The sequence below is a fragment of the Diplotaxodon limnothrissa genome, linkage group LG3 (assembly GCF_057381915.1).
Source record: "Diplotaxodon limnothrissa isolate DT_005_m linkage group LG3, D_limnothrissa_male_GT1.1, whole genome shotgun sequence".
In the NCBI taxonomy this organism is placed as follows: Eukaryota; Metazoa; Chordata; class Actinopteri; order Cichliformes; family Cichlidae; genus Diplotaxodon; species Diplotaxodon limnothrissa.
This window is the reverse complement of record NC_140598.1, coordinates 57,435,869-57,455,616: the sequence shown is the minus strand read 5'-3', so window position 1 is coordinate 57,455,616 and position 19,748 is coordinate 57,435,869. Positions and strand designations below refer to the sequence as shown.

The 19,748-nt window shown below is 41.4% G+C and overlaps 1 protein-coding gene across 5 annotated transcripts in view; it reads left to right on the top strand.

The window, feature by feature from the left end:
- kcnip4a (potassium voltage-gated channel interacting protein 4a) overlaps positions 1-19,748 on the top strand; it is a 148,523-nt gene that overhangs the window by 122,801 nt on the left and 5,974 nt on the right. For 3 of the 5 annotated variants that reach the window (XM_085350963.1, XM_085350965.1, XM_085350964.1), the window contains exon 2: positions 15,405-15,529. In XM_085350963.1, the coding sequence (XP_085207089.1) occupies positions 15,405-15,529 (125 nt within the window). Of the gene's footprint in view, positions 1-14,216; positions 14,312-15,404; positions 15,530-19,748 lie in introns of those variants that run through there. The other 2 variants (XM_085350966.1, XM_085350967.1) reach the window with 2 other exon arrangements.

Sequence of the window (19,748 nt, the reverse complement as noted above, 5' to 3'; positions counted from 1 at the left end):
GAAAATACAAATGCTATTGATGGTCTCCTCACAACAATGATAAGAAAAATAAACTATGTTAATGTGTGTTAATGTGATCTCTGGTCTCCCACTCAAAGACACAGGTCTCCAAGTGTCCAGCATTCAGACGGCCACCTGAGGACACTCATGTGAGAGAAAATCTGCTCACACAGATAAGTAGAGCCAAATACTGTCAATAAGGCCTTTGCAATGTTCTGAAGACAGTTAAACTTGTCAGGTAGTGATGTCCAGCAGGTGAAAATGCAAGCTCCATGAACACGCACATCTATGGATTCCAGCTACTTCGATGCTATATGTATGATTTCTATACATTTTACGTCAGATAAAAACTTTGGTTGTAAGCTTCAGATAATTATTTAATAAAAGCTGGACATTTTAAATGAGAATAAGAAAGTATTTATTTGTGCCCTCCTTTTCCCTGTTAATGCCCTACCTGCCCCCCCTGGCAAAACTTTGCTAGACCCGCCCCTGCACAGTTACCAGCTGTCAGCTACGTAGAAAAGGATCCTGGTGTTATTTGTCTCTCAGAAACAGTTCATAACTTCCCTTCAACTCATTCATGTCACCTAAAAGGTAAACCTGTTTCTCCATCACCTGTTCAGCTCTGATGATTCAGTAAGGACATCTTCATGTTTCCCTCTCACCAGATAACCAAACCGATATCATGACCAGCAGCTTTTACAGCTGTGGCTCCAGCAAACATCAGCTGATAGTAGAAAGTAATATTAAATAAATTCTAACAACAGCTGATCAAGTTTAAACGTGCTGCTGTTGTTTAGCGCGACATCCGGTGGTTTCCTCTTTCTGGTGCAAAGTGGACGATAAACAAACAAGAGAGAAAAGCCGATCAGCTGATCATTGATCAGTTTCATGATTGAAGTAGCAACAGGAGAGGGAGGGGGAGATGAGAGAAGAAGAGGCAGCTGTGCAGCAAAGACACAGAATAACTCCAGCCTTGTGTCCTTTTTTCATTCTAGCTGAAGTCCGGGACAAACTGTTCCTTTTCACCTCAACACGAAACGCGTAATATTTTCTCTCAATACGGGGCGATTCCGTCTTTTTATGGGACGGTTGGCAACTCTACTAACTAACCTTATGAATTAAATAAAGTTCACTATCAGTAAGTAACATCATAGCACCCACCCAGCAGTATAGAAACTCCGTCATGCTAGCTAGTACGCAGTACGAGTTATTGTAGCTGACTGTAAAAAGTCAGCACAACAAAAATAAACTCCACCTAAACTTGGTTTATATCTGACCCAGACAGACTGCAGGTCATAACTTCTTACCTGAAGCTCAGTTCACCTGACACTCGGACTGGCGGCTGCCTCGGGTCTCTCCTCCTGCCTCCCCTTTCTCTCATCCACCTGCTGGCCTCCACCACTTGCTAATTTTACTGAATCTGAGGAAGCTCCGCCATAGCCGCCACCAAACAACTGAGTTATTTTTACACACCGACCAGAATCTGGCCAATCCACCACCTTTCAGTGTTTTACCGTTACAAAGGGGAAAAAAAGTCACCGGGCCACCGAGCAAATGCCCGGTATGCCCGATGGCCAGTCCAGCTATGGTCGAGCCATCAGTTAACCCTTCGGTTGCCGACCCCTGCAGTAGGAGAATGACAGCTAACTGTGTTGGTCTTTATGTCTTCATTGTCTGTACACATACTTATGATATTGTTTAAGGCATACAGCCTGTGAGGGATTTATATCACTGTAAAATACCAAAAAGGTATTCTTCATTTTTTTAAGTGCATTGCGTTCATTTTTCATTCAAACGCGTTGTTTTTTGGACATCGTAGATGGTTTAGTGCATCTTTATTATGGGATTGTTTTGTTTAAGTCACATATCATCAAAGTTGGGTCAGAAGTGTTTAGCATCCTTTTTGTTATGATGGATGGCATTTACAGTCTTTTCAGTAAATTCATTTGGCTGTGTCCATTGTGGGAATAAATCTAATAATTACTCCAGCAGGCAAACTTTTAAAAGATTGGAAACAAATCCAGTCAAAGGTAAAGAAGTGTAAAGTGTTTTGTAGCGCTTTAATCTCTCATCCACTCAGCAGTAAATTTAAACAGTCAAATGGTCTAATTTTCCTTTAGCTACTTTCTATGCTTTAGAGCAACCACCTGTGCTGCGTTACCGGTCCTCATGGTGTCTTTTGAGGCAAGAAAGGCCTGGCAGTGGATCTTAGTGGAAGTAAGAGGACTTACTTTAAAGCAAGGGCAAGTATCACACAAGCAATCAATGTTGATGAAAACATCACTGGTAATAAGTGGTGATAAAAGTAAGCTGCATGCTTCTGAGGCAAGGATATATATGCTGCGAGATAGGTGATGGCAGCATGAAAAAGCTCCCCATGGACGAGTGAGCAGGAGGCACAATATATACTTAAAGATTCACTTAATTAAATGACCTGTACATACAGCGCAGCAATGTAGGACACAACCTCCAAAGCATATTGTCTTGTGAATACATTAAGAGGTTTTTAAGGATTTGGTGTTGCATTTTTTGGGTTTAATTTAAGCTTGAGCCTTGCTTCTTTCAACCATCTCTAGACCTTTGAAGTTGCACGTGCTTTCCCCCCTTTTTTTTTTTTTTTAATCAAGGCTGCACAACAAGCGTGCTCATTCAGCGTGTTTCTGGCTTTAATTAGCCTGCAAAATGAATAATCATTCCAGCAACAGTATTGTCCATAATTAAACCAAGGACATCAGTTCTTATTCATAATGCATGTTTCTTGTTGTGGTTGATTGTGAATTCAGTGGAGTTTATAGTCCCCATTAATTTCACTGAGGATTTATTTTTTTGTTGTTTGTGGGTGGAAGCTGGGGGAGGTGGGTCTGCATGTTTGGGCACAACTGATGTTTCTTCTATTTGTTTTGATTTTAACTCCTCGACTAACTGAACAGCAGGGCTTTTTGGAAGAATTTAGTGGTGTGCACTATTGTAAAAAGAACTGGGACACTGGGAAATATAAAGTGCTGAATTGTACCTCTCGCAAACCAATCTCATATCACGAGAGATTCCTCTGTTATATTGAAACCATTTGCTGAGCAAGGACAAGTCTGAATTTGCACTGAGTCTGATGAAATATCATACATCATCAGCTGTAAAGCTACAGGAAAATGTTAATGTAGTCCGAGCACATGAAATAATACTTTTCTATATTTGAATAAAAAGGAAGGAAAAAAAATCACTTAGCTCATTTGGATCTTATTGGCTGGTGTTGCAGACCATAAATCATCCCAGCTGGCTACTTCCTTTTCATCACAATAGCGGTGGCAGAGTAAAAGCCTCACTGTCAGAGAAATAATGGAGGAAGTAAGTAAAACATTAATCAACTATTGGGGCCATTTTGTTCCCCTTCAAGTGATCACATCACGTCTTTTGGCTGAGCCGCAGTTTATGGAGAAAATTGGATGTGAGTTCAAAAGTTTGTTTTGGCATCTCAGACTGTTGATGTGAATTACACTGTAAACATTGTCTGGGGTAAAATCCATTAATCCATTGATGCACTTTTCTGAGTGACTGGTAGCGTCAGTGTCAGCAGCTGGAATAAGGATGACTCACTCTGAAGTTAGTCATAAAGACCATCTCTTCTCCGGGTATCCTTTTTTCTTGGCGTGAAAGCTCTAATCTTTGGAGCTGAAGTATGATAAACCTCCTTTTCCCTCCCTTGTCCCATCTTATAATCTTTAAAATGATTGGAGAAGAAAGGGCAAAGTTCCTTTCCTTCCACTGCTGTAGCAACGCCTTCCCAGAGACAGACTATTATTGAAGCACTTCCACATGACAAATGATTGCAATTAAAAACATAGACTGCTCTTTCCCCCAGATTCCAATAAATGGTGATGGTGTGTCATTATGGCCGGCGTGAGAGTCCGCTCTCGCTCATAAAGAACCTTGCCATCCGGTTCCCAGACCACCAGTCAGTGCAGTCACTCACACTCAGGTCAGAACAGGAAAGGACAGCTTTTTATGGTCCTGGCCATACTCAGCATGAAAAATTAGTTCCTACATGTCTTCGGTATCCGCTTGTTTAAACTAATTAAAACTACTATTATTGCATTAGGCAACATAGAAGCTGTAGCAAATTGTACTAATGGTGGAAAGCATTGGATAATGTGTTCCTGGTGCCAGCAAAGAGCCACTGTAATTGGAGATATTTTGCCTTCTGTCTTGTAATAGCTAACCTGCTGTAAAGGGAATAGTCAAGGCTTCTGTTCACACGGATCCGTTCCCGGTCTCCTTGGTTTGGCTCGTTTGGATGTTCTTTTCATTACTGGCAGCATGACGCAGAATTTTTAATATGTCTCTGGATAAATAAATTCATATCTCAGCAAAAAGAGTTTGCACTGTTCCATGTGGTCTAAGAAATTTGCTCGACTGACCTTGCCCTCCAACTCCTTCCTATTACTACAGCGATTACACTGCCATTTTTCCTGCCTGCCATAAGAAACTGTTTTATTAAATAACAGAAATGACATATCGCTTTGGCTGACTCTGGTCTCAGAGCTTATTTGTATTTGTGACCACCAAAATGGAAACAAATGGCAGGTCTGTATCCACCTCCCTCTTTGCTCCTCTCATTTATCTGCTATAGCATGAGGCCTGCGTTTCAATTACTTCTCTCTCACTGACTTGCATCTGCAGATCTTACACATGGAAAAAAAATGTGTTGTAATCAGCAGATGTCCACTGCTGGCAGCTCTGGTGTTCAGAGTGCTTCAGGTAGAGGCAAAATCTGTCTGCTGGCGGATCTGGAGATGATGGATTCATTGGTGCTTTTGCTCTGCTTTCAACCTCTTTGCTATTAAGTTTTATTACTTGGCATATTTCCAAAGTTCAGTATGTATTTCCCCAAACAGCTGTGTTCCGAGTTGAATATACATGGTGTCACTTTCATCTGAGTAGATACCACATTTGAATGCCCTCCAGCACGCACTGAAATTGACTTCACAATTACTGGTGTGTTCCATTCTTTAGTGTCGTTTGGTCTTGTCGTGAGCCTTTACCACCATGTCAGTGATATTTAAGTACAGGAGCTCAGAGATTCCCAGATTATACAGAAGGAAACGTTGCAACAGTCTGAAAAGCTAAGACTTTCTGACTCCCTCTACTCCCACATCATCGCTAATGCGGAACTTTATTTTGAGTGGCAACACATCATTTAGGAGAAGACTGCAGGGAGTCCTGCACGCCTCAAGCGACAGGGATACGATGTGCCAGTTGGTATGGGACACAGTGAATGCAGTCACCATAAACTAGCCATTATGCTATGTTCCATTTGTCAACTTCTGAGTTGCCCCCCCAAATTGAATTTCTGGCTTGGAGAGCTGGACATGTCCTGCAATCTTCGACTTTACAATCCAAGATAATGGCAGTGAATGCAAAGAGTTAGTGATGGTGAGATGAAGCCTCATGATGAACTGAAGCTTTCCATCCAATTGGTCGACTCATGGTTCGAAGCATTGTGATGATTCATTTGCTCTACTGCGCCATCAAGTGGACAATTCAAGTGAAGCGGGCTCTTTGATTATAATGATGTGTAAACCTTATGTACATCTGGATAATGACACAAACTAGTGTTTGGTGCTTCACTTTTTAATAAACTAAAAGACAGAAATCAGATTATAGGATGTGTAGTGTTGTTTATTTATATTTTGGTGTTTATCATTTGTGATATTTATTACTGTGTGCATACTTTATTAGGAGAGACAAAATTTAAAAAAAAAAACATCTCTTCCTTGCTGGTTCCATCGAAGAAGAAATGCACAAGTAACTATGTAGCACGTACGTAATCCAATTCCACAACACAGTGTGATGGGGAATCAGCTGTTTTCCTGCCCATGTTATTTCGAATCTGGCGCGAACCGATGAACCAGTCCCTGAATCAGTCACGTGGTACGGACTGCCCGCGAGGCCTCGAACGTCACTGCATACGTAATCAAAGCAAGCCTCGATACACGCTTCAGAAAAACGCCCCCGCGATTACCCGACGCACGATTCAAAGCTTCGACACACAGGACACATCACTACAAAGAGTAGTAAATCATTCAATCTGTACTATTACTTTATGTATTTATAACTTGGTAAATAAGCAATTCATGGAGGATCAGGCACTATCCATGAATGGGTTGCAACTAGACATTGAATTCAATTCAATTTTATTTATAAAGCGCCTAATCACAACAACAGTCGCCTCAAGGCGCTTTATATTGTAAGGTAGACGCTACAATAATACATACAGAGAAAACCCCAGCAATCATATGACCCCCTATGAGCAAGCACTTTGGCGACAGTGGGAAGGAAAAACTCCCTTTTAACAGGAAGAAACCTCCGACAGAACCAGGCTCAGGGAGGGGCGGCCATCTGCTGTGACCGGGCTGAATTACTAGTGATGGATGACTCGACCTTGTTAGAAGCAAAAGAAATCCAGTTTTTCCTTGTGCTTCCAATGTTACTACTGTAGCAAGGACAACTGTCTTGATGCAGTGACATCATCCCCATCTAAGTTGATGCCAGACTTCTGAGGTTTGGCATCTGACTTAGGTAACTTACCTTCTGCTTCACTGGGCGGCTGCGGGTCAAGAGGTAGAGCAGGTTGTGTATCAATTGGAAGGTTGGTGGTTTAACCCCTGCATCTTCTAGTCTGCTTGTTGTGTCTTTGGACAATGTATTGCAACTCAAGTTGCCCCCAGTTCATCCACTGGAGTGTGATTGTGCGCGTGAATGTTAGGGAAAGTGCCAAAAAGCACAGAATAAATTGCTGTATGACTGTGTGAATGGGTGAATGATGCTTGTAGTACAAAGTGCTCTAAGTGTTCAGCTAAAGCACAAAAGCACCATATAAGCACGAGTCCCATTTACTGCTCTGCTTTGTAGCTTGAAAACTGTTTACCCGTATCTGTATAATCTGGCTGCGCTCGACGTGTTAACATACTGTAATGCAAGCATTACACTAATGCATGCTCATTATGTTTAGCATCTGCGCCAGAGGTATCATCTGTTAACAGATGTTTTAGTGTTGACAGAAGCATATCTTGAGCAATAAATCAACATAGCCACACAACACTTAGCGCAATTCAGTATTCTGCTGGGAGACAGCTTGTGACATCAGAGTTGATGTAACTTCAGGTCAGTTTCACATCACATTGGCCTTTTTTTAGGACTCGTGCCAATCATGCAAGCGCAGGCTGCCAGACACTGCTCATCTGCTGCCCTCGTCCCTTGTCTCTGGGTATAATTTCAGTTAATTGCTAGCTGCCAAGTATCTGCCACGTTTGTCCCCCAAAAACAGCATGCAGCCTTGGGACTTAAACACTGGTAGCGTTACAGCCAAATAACACTGAGCTTAAAAGAAGCATCCTAGCCCCTGGCTCCGGCTGAGTAGATTAGATTTATATGACCGAAAAGGCTTTGCCTCTGAATTTCATCAATTGGCTGTATGACCTTCTGTAAATGTTCCATATACAGACTATTACTAATACCAAGGTGACCTTTAGAAAGATGAGAGAATTTAAATCGAGGTATTGACAAACCAGCATGGCAATTACCAGTCACTAGCATCGACTTAAATACCATCCAATCAAACAATCCTTTTTTACAGCCTCTTGTCATTTTGCCTCTGTTTGGTTCATTCAATGATATGAAGCATGTTTAAGGAAAAGCAAATAGCTGTGCTGCATCTAAGATCCAGTCAAATTAAGCTGGCACTGACCCTGCAGATGCCATGAAATTGCTGTGTGTTTTGTTGTAATGTAAAACTTGGCTGATAAGAGGTGGCGCTGCTCGGACTCTACTCCAACTTTGATCTGTCTCGAGGCCACCAGGAGACAGATTAAGGTGTTAAGAGATTAACACCTGGGGAACCACTGACTTTAAACCTGGCTTGAGGACAGTAAACACTTCAAAATATCCAATACCATCCATCTCTTAATAAATGATGTCTGGCATGTTGTCATTTGTTGTCTTTGTAAAGAGCTTATTATTTATTTTTTTTATAAACCCCAGAAAACCTATAAAGCAGAAGTTGTTGAAAAGGCAGTATATTTTTGTTGACGGACTATCCAATATCGTTGGAATCACTGGCACTTCAGTGAACCAATGCCTCACTAACTCTCTAGCTTAGTAAAACAATCACATTTTGTGCAGAGCGATTAATTACTTCTTTTAAACCAGTTTGATTCTCGACCAGATACACATCAGGATGCAGATAGAAGCGACAGCAGCACTGGTGTCCTCCGCCACATACAATCACTCATACAGGTGACTTGGAGGATCCCAGAAAATCACTGCTGACCATATTGTGCCTAAATAAATGATCGAATCAAATCATGCTGGAAGCCAACAAACTTAAAATTCACTCATTTTATTTTCTCTTGGATATGAACTATTTAATATCTGAGTCAGTAGTGTGTTTGACAACCATTGCAGTCATCCATACCTTGCTGTTATGTTAGCATATTTTGACCCTAAAAGGCCAACAGAGGAAACAGCACAGCCTTGTGATTAACTTGATACCCTCAGTTTCTTGTGTTGCATTGCCAGGATTCAGAACCTGCTATATTAGGAGTTAGCATGGGTTAAGATAAGATCAGATTTGAGTTTGGTTGTCATCTGGAGCTTATCGATGGCCAGTCTCAGTGGTTACTTTGGTGAATGTGAGGAAGTCAGATTTATTCAGGCAGGTTTTGATAGTAAGTGACGCTTTGAAAAGAGCTATTTACATCACTTATTTACTGTCTCTGTCATGATCTTTGTTATTTCATTGCTCCAGAAAAGCTGCAATAACTCATAAGAGTTTATTTCTTCTCTCTATCTCTTTATTTATTGCTGTTAAAGTGAAGTGTTCTGCACTAAAGCCAATCTGATAAGAAGGGTTTTTTTGTTTTTTGTTTTTTACATCTGTTTATTATAGATTTAGCATGATGACATGAGTCTGTTATGGAAACTGATACTAAAAACACCACATAATGATTAATTTTTGATCCAGCCGTACATGTGGTGTATTTGTGGTATCTTTTGTAGCTACTTTAAATGAAGTTTTCGTCCTTCTATTAATTTATTTTAACCTCTGAGACCCCGTGTCTCAGACCGGTTACATCTCGTGCATCCCAAAAAAGAGCTCAGGTCTCATGAGGTTAAGGATGTGCTGCACATGCATCTAAAGTCACGTTTCCACTACAGAAAACTTTCCCTAGGGATTAAAAAAAAAAAAACCTCTGGGGGAGCTCTGTACTTTTCTGCCACAGTGTGTAAAATATGTTTCCAACAATGATTTTATAGCCCAAAACCAAATGGTGGAGTTGAGGGGGAGTTATTACTTTCTTTTAAAATTTAAGGACTGTGGTTACTCACCACACCATTGGTCTCATTTCCCAGCACTGACTTTGAAATGAGTGAAAATCACCATCTTTCAAAATCAGAATCAACAGCTCTCTCTGTCCCTACGTTTATATGGCATCAGCAATCTAGAACAGTGTCTTGTATAGCGTGGCTCAAAAATAGGGCAGAAAAACAATCCTTTTCATGAATATAAATTTAAGGATGTGTAAACATTGATGTATTAAAGAATTTGAGATTTTGTCATCATCAGCTTTTGTCATGTAGCTTTCCCCCTTTTTCTGTTTACATGCTTAATGTTAGCCTAAGCTAGCAGCACAATGGGTATAATGCTGAATAGGAACATTTTAGGTTGCTAACATGGCAAACTAATTGCCCAAATTCAAGGGCTGCATCTTTGAATTTGGCTGCAGGTAAAAACATGATACTTAAAAGATAAGTATGTTATAAGTATGTGCGCATGTTAGCTAACTGACACTAGCATTTAGCTTTAGCGCATCTGTGTGAGTAACCAAAACCTGCTGTTGTTTACATTTTAAACATGAAGCTCCGTTATTTAGGTTTTATTCAATGTCCAGACCTTGGTTTTCACTTTCCGTGCCTAAATGCAGTATTTTTGTTCTAAGTTGGCCATCATCTGTAACCAAAACTCTCCAGTCCAGTCACGGTCATCTTCAGACCACCTACTGAAGCAGTACAAGTGCACATCAGCATTTCTAATGCCTGTAAAACCCTATCTAACTGTTGGTGCTAGAAGATAAGTTGTGCTCCCTTGGAGTCATGGCCTACTTTTGTGAGCTCTGCCTTCTTGGCGCCACTGTGCTAAAGCAGCTGGAGCTAAAGTATATAAGACCTAATCTTAGATACACACACACACACACACACACACACACACACACACACACACACACACACACACACACACACAAAATAGAAGGTCTTTAAAAATGACACATGTTGCTGGTTCACAGTGTTTGACTGTCACCGTATAAAAAGCAGCTTGTAACAAATAAGTAAATGACGGCTGGAGAGGAAGCAAAATCCAGGCTTTGATGTAGCCTATCAGTGGCTGAAATTAAAAACGATCTTGGACAATTTCACACAGATTAAATGCAGACTTCCCCCACTAAAGACCAATTTAGTGGGGGAAGTCTGCAAAGCGTGTTACACTATGGTCTGTGGTAATTACATTTTGCTGAGACATCAGTCTCATTCTCTTGTATTGCTGCAGGCCAAAATAGTGAAGGCAGCTTTGCTGTTCAGGGGTGGCTGTGAATTACGTTGTTGGCGAGCTGTACAGTCAGCCAGAGCCTACTATTATAGCTGCTGTCACTCAAGAAGCTGCTAAGGTCTTTTTTTTTTTCTTTCGAGGAAGGCAAAAGTATGGCATGACGGTATGAGTTGGCACGTATTAACTAAACCAGTGAAGTAAATGTTTAGACTTGCATGATATACTTAATTCTTCAGGACAACAACAGCGGTTTTATTGCCTTTAATGAACTGGACACAAGCGGTGCAATACCGGCAAAGGTGCGACCTTTGACCTTTATCAAAGGGGCAGGAGGACACAGCTTGAGCTGTTCTTCACAGAATCACACACAGTCGAGCGTCGAATCCTTTTTGTCAATAAAATAAAAGGGCAACTTTTAATCAGACAGCCGTGACTGTTTGCTCTTTTCTTGCCTGATTAAGCACTCTGTCACTCAAGCTCTACTCCGTTCCACTTTAGAGATCAGCTTTTATTGCCTTCTTGCTAAGTCATCCTGTCGCTTCAGTACAGTCGAGATTCGTTGTAATGTTCGCGCTGCCTCCTAAACTCGGTTCAGCTGCTAAAGAATCTACTAAAGGCCCTTCTCCATGATGTCCTTGAGCTCCAAGGTAGAAAAAGGTGCCTCTCTGGAGCACAGTAATGCCTCCAGATGAAGCCAGCTTGCTGTCAAGACCAATATATCTTGATAACAAAAGCAACATCTGTCTAGTTCAACCTCAGTGAGGGGGCACTCAGACGTCTCCTCTCCACTCAGGTAGGAAGGTGTGTGTGTCACCGAGGTAACGAGAACAGATGAGAGCTTCATCCTCTAAATCTCAAAGTTATTGTGTTATCAGAGGAGGCAATATGAAGCGGCCTTCAACAGAAAGAGATTCTTCACAGCAAACAAGTTTGTTGTGCACAATAATGTTGGTCATTATGTGGCCAGACCTAAGAGCTTTTAACCATCTACACTCTGCGGTTTGCCTGTGGTCCATTAACACAGTGTGCACTGTTTATGCTTTATACACTGTGAGGCTGAAAAGGCAGAGGCACATTAAATATTGACTCTGCCGGGGCTTCTTTCCAGCTCTGTGGAATAAGTATTTGGCAAAATTAGGAGTAAAAATTCACGCTTAAGGCTAAGCTTGGTTGAGCTTCTTCCTCCTCCAATTCAGCCACTTTTGCTTATACATGAATTCATACAAATAAAGCAAGTATGATACATCGTTAGTGTAAGTCTGCAACATCTGATCCAAACAGTAGATGATCCAAAAGAATAATATTAGCATTAATTATCATTAATTCAACAACCTTTTCAAGGATCATTTCTCTCTTTCCTCTACCTCCAGTTTGCTTCTACACTTCATGACGGTGTAGGCTGCAGATTTATGACACTATTTCCATGCCCTCTGTACAATGATGTAATTGTTACTACTACATCCCTTTATAGCCCAGGTTTATAGAGACCTCTTGCAACTCTCATCAGTCATCTTAACTAGTTAGTTATAAACATGCCATGAGCTACATCTCTATTACTGTTTTCTCCTGCGAGAGCTGCCTTGTGCTTGGTGCACAATTGACAAATGGTTCACAGCACTCGTCTTAACACCCACAGCTGCCGTCAAACCTTGAACTAAATTTTTCACAATAGCCTGGAGAGGGAGGGCAAATGGAGTTTTTTTTGGCAACACTGTGGACTTATTACTTAATGGCTTTCATATTCACGCGTTGGTTTTGCATACAACAGAAGATTTTTTGGGGTGTGTAGCGGGGTCATCAATTCCTACCTTGAATGCACCACTTTGTTAAATTAAAGAGGAGGCAACACATTTGTCAAGAAACCAGCTTGATTATGTGCGAGAAGAGATGACACCCGATGAGATATTAACTTACATCGTGACCCGAGGTCATGAGCCTCCATATCACATTCAGAGCCCGTCTTTTACACTGATGGAGAACAATGTGCTTGGAGATTGATTAATAATGTAACCAGCGAACTAGTCCTATCTCACACTTCTGCAGTCCTGAACCTGTAGTTCATAGCTTCACCAACCTGCATCAAAACTGCACAAAAAAATTACACCAAAATGGCATTGAAAGCAACTTTCACAGACACCTAAACACTGTTAAGATCTGTTCTCTTGGAAAGTGAAAAGCCATCTTCTCAGGTCATTACAAAGATGCTACTTTAAGTATAAATTTGGTTAAAAAGGTTAAAAAGACGCCATTCCTCTTCACCACCTCTGCAAACCCCAAAATTGGCAGCTTCAAGGCGATGGACTAAACACTGTTGACACAAGTAGGAATTACAGGTTTTGACAGATCTTTTAGGCCTTTCTCTAATCAACATAAAATTGCTCAGTGGGTAAATTTAAAGGGCCTGAACACTCTTTGCAATAAACCTCAGCCTAAAGGACAACTCTTTCTGTTTTACTTTTCAACTAAATCTAGATATAAGGGCACATCTGTTTAAAAGCCAAGGACTAGCTCAGTAGACAAAGCACAGAATCCAAAGACAGTTCGTAGATGGTCTTGGGAGTAGCTTTGTACTGTTTCAGCTAAACAGAAGAAGAAGTTCCTCGTTGGTCTTGTTTTTATCTGTTAGGAGCACTGTCCGTGAAGTAAATTCAGAGATAACTTCAGCAGTGCTAGTAAATAAAAATGTCTGTTGATCTGCCAGTTGGTTCAGTCTAAGAAGTTTCTCGGCTGGATTAAGAGAAGTGTAGTGTAGCTCAGGGGTGTCAAACATTAGGCCTAGGGACCAAATCGGCCTGGTAAAGACTGGTAAAGGTTTGCATAAAAGCTGGACTTTTAACTGCATTTTCATAAATTTTACAGCTTTTCTTACTGATAAAGACCTCCTCCATGGTCATTCATAATGCACCAAAGTAATTAAGTAATAGATAAACAGATAAATGCAAGAAAATGTCCTGTTTTCTACTGTCTACTGTAGAAATTTAAAGTTTTTACAACATATCCACAGCAAAAACAAACAAAAAAAGCTAAAGCAAAGCAAACGTCTGACATATTTTTTGTCATACTTTCCTTATATTAAGAGCTCTTGGTATAAAAGTGCAGTTAAAGTCGTCACAGTAACAGGAAGGAGAGTGTCTCTGGGCCTTCTAATCTGAAAATTACGTGGGTTGTGGGTGGCACATGATGTAAAATAAGTTTTTCGTCCTTGGTGCAAATGGTTCAACCTGTTGTTGGGGATGAGTTTCCCATTTGAAGGGAGATATTGCCATGACAACTTCTCCTCAGAATAAGCAGAACAATGTTGAAAAATTCCTTTTCCTTTTCATCCATCTTTCTTTTTTTTGACCTATACTGAGGATTTTGAATAGCTAAAAACTACTCATCAGTGTGCTATGCATTGTGTTAAAAGCTAATTAGTAACAGCCAAAATGACACAAGCCGAGCTCCTTTTGAGGCTGCTTGCTGCAGAGCAAAAACACTGTGTTGTTGTCCTGAAGACAGCTAGCTTCATGTCCAAACTTAGACCCTCACGTCTTGCATGTCCAGCGTCCTACAGTGTTCTGAGGCTCTTGGTTGCCTGGGTAACCCACAAGACCTAATGCTATATTTCCCAGGTTACCCTCAGATTGTCCACAAGCGCGGGGTGAGAGCTCGACTCATGAGGCTCTTTCCATGCTCCACAGCCAAAAAGCCATCCTCCACTAATCAAAGCAAGTGGCTCTTCCAAGGCTTTCTCTCCCTCTCTCTCCCTTCACTCTGTCTCTCTGATGATTTTGTTGCTGTTGCCTAAGATGTTCTTTTGTTTCTGTGTCTTTTCTCAGCCAGTACAGGCTTTAGTCACACATGATTGACGGAGCTGCATTTTAGCTGCAACGTGAAATCTTTTCTTTCTTTTCTGAAGGGAATAAAAATGTTTTTCTGCTGTTCACAGTCAAAACTGTCATCTTTCACTGAAACAAAACACTCGCATATTGCAGATTAGTTTCGGCGTAATTACACGGTGACGTGAAAAAGAATATGTGATGCTAAACAGGTCAGGTGAACAGAAATTTGTTAATTACACCGCTGTAATGCTACAGTTTCTGGACTAATATGATGATGAGAATGAGATCAAATAGCCATTTTTATTTCCTTTATATCAGCTGACATCCCCCAACGGATGCGGAGCTTTTGTTCCATAGCAACAGGTTAATTATGGTCCGTTTAAAGATTTGGCCTTTTGACTGTGGGCCGTAATAAGCCTCTTCGAGCTAATGGGGCACTTAGTGTGTCACACTTCAGGTATATGAGAGACCCTGCACAAGACAAGTCAAACGCTGTGCTGTGAGGACAGTGCAGTCGGTGACAGTGCCCAGACAGCATCTGCTATCATTAAAGGCCCATTAAAACATTTCACAGGGTTCAGCTACCCTCTTTCATGAAGAGGCTCTCTGCCACGAGGGCTTGTTGTGTTCCAGGGTCTCAAAAAAACTCTAATTACCTCTGCTGTCATGTTTGTTGTAGAGAAGAAAAGAGCATTCAGGTTTTTTGTTTGGTTTTGTGAAGGGTCCGATAAAGGAATGTGGCGTGTGAGGCAAAGAAAGGACTTCAGAACTGATCCGCTTGAATGGATTTTCCCATGAGCCAATAACATTTTGTAGTAAAATGTTGAGTTCTGGCATTGTGAATGGAGCTTTTTGTTGTTTTTGTTGTTTTTTTTGATTATCTATTTGCTGAAAATGTAACAAGATAGCTAAAATTCTAGTGTCAAAAATACAAATTTGCAAGGACGCGTTTCATGTCTCACCTTGTTCTTTCTCCTCTCCAGACAGCGTCGAAGACGAGCTGGAACTATCGGCAGTCCGCCATCGCCCAGAAGGCCTGGAACAACTCGAAGCACAGACGCGGTTCTCCCGAAAGGAGCTACAGATTCTTTACCGCGGCTTCAAGAATGTAAGTGACGAGGCCACCATACATAATGTACACCTTGGAATGCTTTGTTCTTTCTTGGATATCTCTTTTTTCTTCACATCAAAAACATTGTTTTCCTTTTGATTTTATTTCATGTATTCTTTTACAACCTGCTGTAGTGAGCAAGGGTGTTTCCACCCAAGTCTCCTGAAGCAGCTCAACCTGCATTAAATGTTAAACTGTCCAATAGTGCTTACCACAGAAAATTTAAACTTCGGTACACGGTTCACTGTGTCAGAGATAATGAGGTCATACCTCAACCCTTCCACCCCCTCCCAGCTTACTTCTTTGTCATCTCTGGTGTGAGGCATAATAAGATGACCCAGAATTAACCCAACCCAGATTATCTGGCTGTGAAAGAGGATAGTGAGAGTCCTGTGATGGTGTTCCCGTGAGGCTTCAGTTTCCTGTTGCCTGCAATGTGCTCTAGCCAAGTCCCTGCAAATCTTTCCCATTAGTTCGTTTCCACTGGAGATGGTGTAAGAGGTAAGAAGTGTTCTGATCAGGGATTTAATTTGTGCTTCACGCTGCCTGATTTCACAGCGTTTAAAGACATTCTCTATTTTGCCACTGGAAGGGATGAAGTGATGAATCCAAATAACTCAGGTGGCCCCTTCAGCTTTCTTTGAGCACCAGGAAAAAGGCATACATATTAATTTGCCCCTCTGGGTGATTTATCAGGAATATATGCAGAATTTATTAGCAAGGGACATAATTTCCATTTGGTACTGGAAGTGTTCTGGTTTTCGTTTTTTGTCGGCTCATAGTCTGAGTACCATATAATGCCACCTTTAAGCAGGTCTTGGTTGGATGGAGGTAAGCAGACAGTGTGGACAGCAAAACAAAGATTGCAACTGCTAAACTGCAGTCATGAAACCATTGATATCATCTGACAACAATTCAACAAGAAGTCTTAGCCCAGAAGTTATCAAACTAGCCGATGGCTTTCCAAACAGGTCACTTCCTGTTAAAAGGGAGTTTTTCCTTCCCACAGTCACCAAGTGCTTGCTTGAAAGGGATTATCTGATTGTTGGGGTTTTCTTTCTGTTATTGCAGGGTTTTTAACTTACACTAGAAAGTACCAAAAGGCAACTCTTCTGATTGTGATTGAGCAATATCTAACCTTTTTATTTTATTTACTTCTTCTTAGTACATGGGGATCTGTCCGGCCTTCCACAACGCGCAGTATCATTTCCTAATTCTCCATCTGCCTTTTTAAAATCTAAACTTGAATTTTAAATTCAAATTCTTTGATTTTTGATAAAAAACAAAAAATGAAATTCACATGATCCTCACTGTGTTTAGCTTGTTTGCTGTTTAGAATAGTAAAATATTGGCATGTTAGCATTTACCTCTGTACATCAAAGAGCCTCAATACAGCCTCACTGAGCCACTAGCATGGTTATAATGTTTTTAGTGTATTTATTCATTTATGTATTGGAATAGGAGGTCATCGTCTCCGTTTACTCAGTTGCTCCTGTCTACTGTGGAGTTAGATGTGGTTGAACTAGGACCCCAAACTGGACAAAGAGAAAGAGTAATGACGCTTAAATTACAGCTATTAAATAGCTTCTGTCCATCACTAAATCTAGAGTGTGGCTCATTTTTTAACTTCTGGGGTCAAACAGCTCATCTTGTCTTGCCCTATCCCAGTGACATTGGCAGAATGAAGGAAAGCTTTTAAGGCGAGCCAGACTAATAGAAGCTGACCAAAAAGTTCTACTTTGGTTTCATCTGACCACATGACATTCTCCCAATCCTCTGCTGTATCATCCATGTGCTCTCTGGCAAACTTCAGACGGGCCTGGACATGCACTGGCTTCAGCAGCGGAACACGTCTGGCACTGCGGGATTTGATTCCCTGCCGTTGTAGTGTGTTACTGATGGTGACCTTTGTTACTTTGGTCCCAGCTCTCTGCAGGTCATTCACCAGGTCCCCCCGTGTGGTTCTGGGATCTTTGCTCACCGTTCTCATGATCAGTTTGACCCCACGGGATGAGATCTTGCGTGGAGCCCCAGATCGAGGGAGATTATCAGTGGTCTTGTATGTCTTCCATTTTCTGATGATTGCTCCCACAGTTGATTTTTTCACACCAAGCTGCTTGCCTATTGTAGATTCACTCTTCCCAGTCTGGTGCAGGTCTACAATACTTTTCCTGGTGTCCTTCGAAAGCTCTTTGGTCTTGGCCATGGCGGAGTTTGGAGTCTGACTGTTTGAGGCTGTGGACAGGTGTCTTTTATACAGATGATGAGTTCAAACAGGTGCCATTCATACAGGTAACGAGTGGGGGACAGAAAAGCTTCTTACAGAAGACGTTACAGGTCTGTGAGAGCCAGAGATTTTCCTTGTTTGAGGTGACCAAATACTTATTTTCCACCCTGATTTACGAATAAATTCTTTACAAATCCTACCATGTGGATTCATGGATTTTTTTTTCACATTCTGTCTCTCACAGTTGAAGTGTACCTCTGGTGCAAATTACTGACCTCTGTCATCATTTTAGGTGGGGGAACTTGCACAATCGGTGGCTGACTAAATACTTTTTTGCCCCACTGTACTTCAGCCTTTTTTCCCTGAAAAAAAAAAACCTTCTTTCCCCCCTGAAAAATCTTTTTTTTCTCTCAGTGAATGGATTTTTCCTCTTTCTTAAAAATGTGACCTTTTGATTCTTTATATTAGATGTAGATCATTTTTTTTTAAATAGATGAACAGATCACAGAAAGCTTTTCCGCCTTTCATAGTCATGTGCGAAATACGGCTGTATAAATGTCTCGCAGCCCCTTGGCGTGCGCACTCACAACCATGACTGAGCGTAATTGTGCGGACGTATTTTACCTTCACAAACAGCTGAGACGTGGTTTGCGATACATGTGGCAAAAAGTGAGGTGTTGTGGCCATACTTTCCCAACCTTGAGACCTCAGAATTAGGGAGACATTGAAAAGGGCTGTTGGGGGGGGGGTTAAATACATTTTACAGTGTTTATTTATCAGATAAAATACGTTAAATGTCACCGTTATTATTGGCCGGCCCGGAAACAGCGGGGGTGTCCAAATTCAGAGGCTGCTTCCACTTGAGGACCCGGCCTTCGCGGTCTAAAGAAAGCCGGGTAGTACGTCACAGCTCCCTCGGTGGAGTGAAACTCTGCCGTCTGTTCCTTGCTATCTAAAATATAACCGGGCGCTGGCGTAAACTCTCGACCGTCTCACACTTTCTTTAATTAGTTTTCTGTTTGATGTTTATTCAGCCGTGTGAAAACCCCGGAGGAACCCTCTCGATGGATTAAATTTAATTTAATCTAATCTAAACTTTAATCTCAGCCAAACCGATTTACTCACGAACAAATAAAGCACTGAAAAAGCCAAACAATAACATTTTTAAGTTATCAAAGTGACTTATAAATCATGTTTAACCCGAGTAGCGAAAGACCGCGGGGGTTTGAAAACGATGTGTCGGTCGGCTCAGATATTTTAAGTTTACACAGCTACATTCTCACCTGAAAATATGTTAAAAGTTGGGGGTTTTTTTGCGACCCAGAAAGAGAAATAAGAGTGATATTAAAACTAAGTAGCTGCCGCCATTGTTGGAAACTGGAATTGGCTGGGCCCGCTATGAATTCTGCGATATGGTTTTTCAATTTTGTTGTCCAGGTGGAAATTCGGGAGAATGGTGGCTCCGGGATTCTCCCGGAAACATCGGGAGGGTTGGCATGTATGGTTGTGGCAACACCACTAACCTTGTCAAACACCTCAGAGTAAATCATATCACAGAATATGACGAGCGTATGTTGAGACGAACTGAAGAGGAGGACAGGGACAGGTGCTGCTAGGGCGAGGCAGACCTCTCTCATGGAGTCCTTTAGTGCTGCAGGCAGGCAAGGTGTTCAAATAGGCACAACTTTAGTTTTTTTATTTCTATATGATGAACTCTGCATTAGGGCTGCCACGATTAGTCGACTATCAAAATCGTCGACGACTGATTTAATAGTCGACGCGTCATTTGAAGCTTTGTAAGATCCCAAAAGCAGGAATAAGTAGCAGGATTTAAGAGTGTAATAACGGACTGAAACAGAAGATGGCAGCACTGCATGTACAAGGATGCCAGCTGCCGTTAAACCCCGAAGAAGAAGAAACTGTGTCCCAGAATTCATAGCGCGGCCCAGCGCAGTTGTCAACAATGGTGGCAGCTAGTTAGTTTTAATA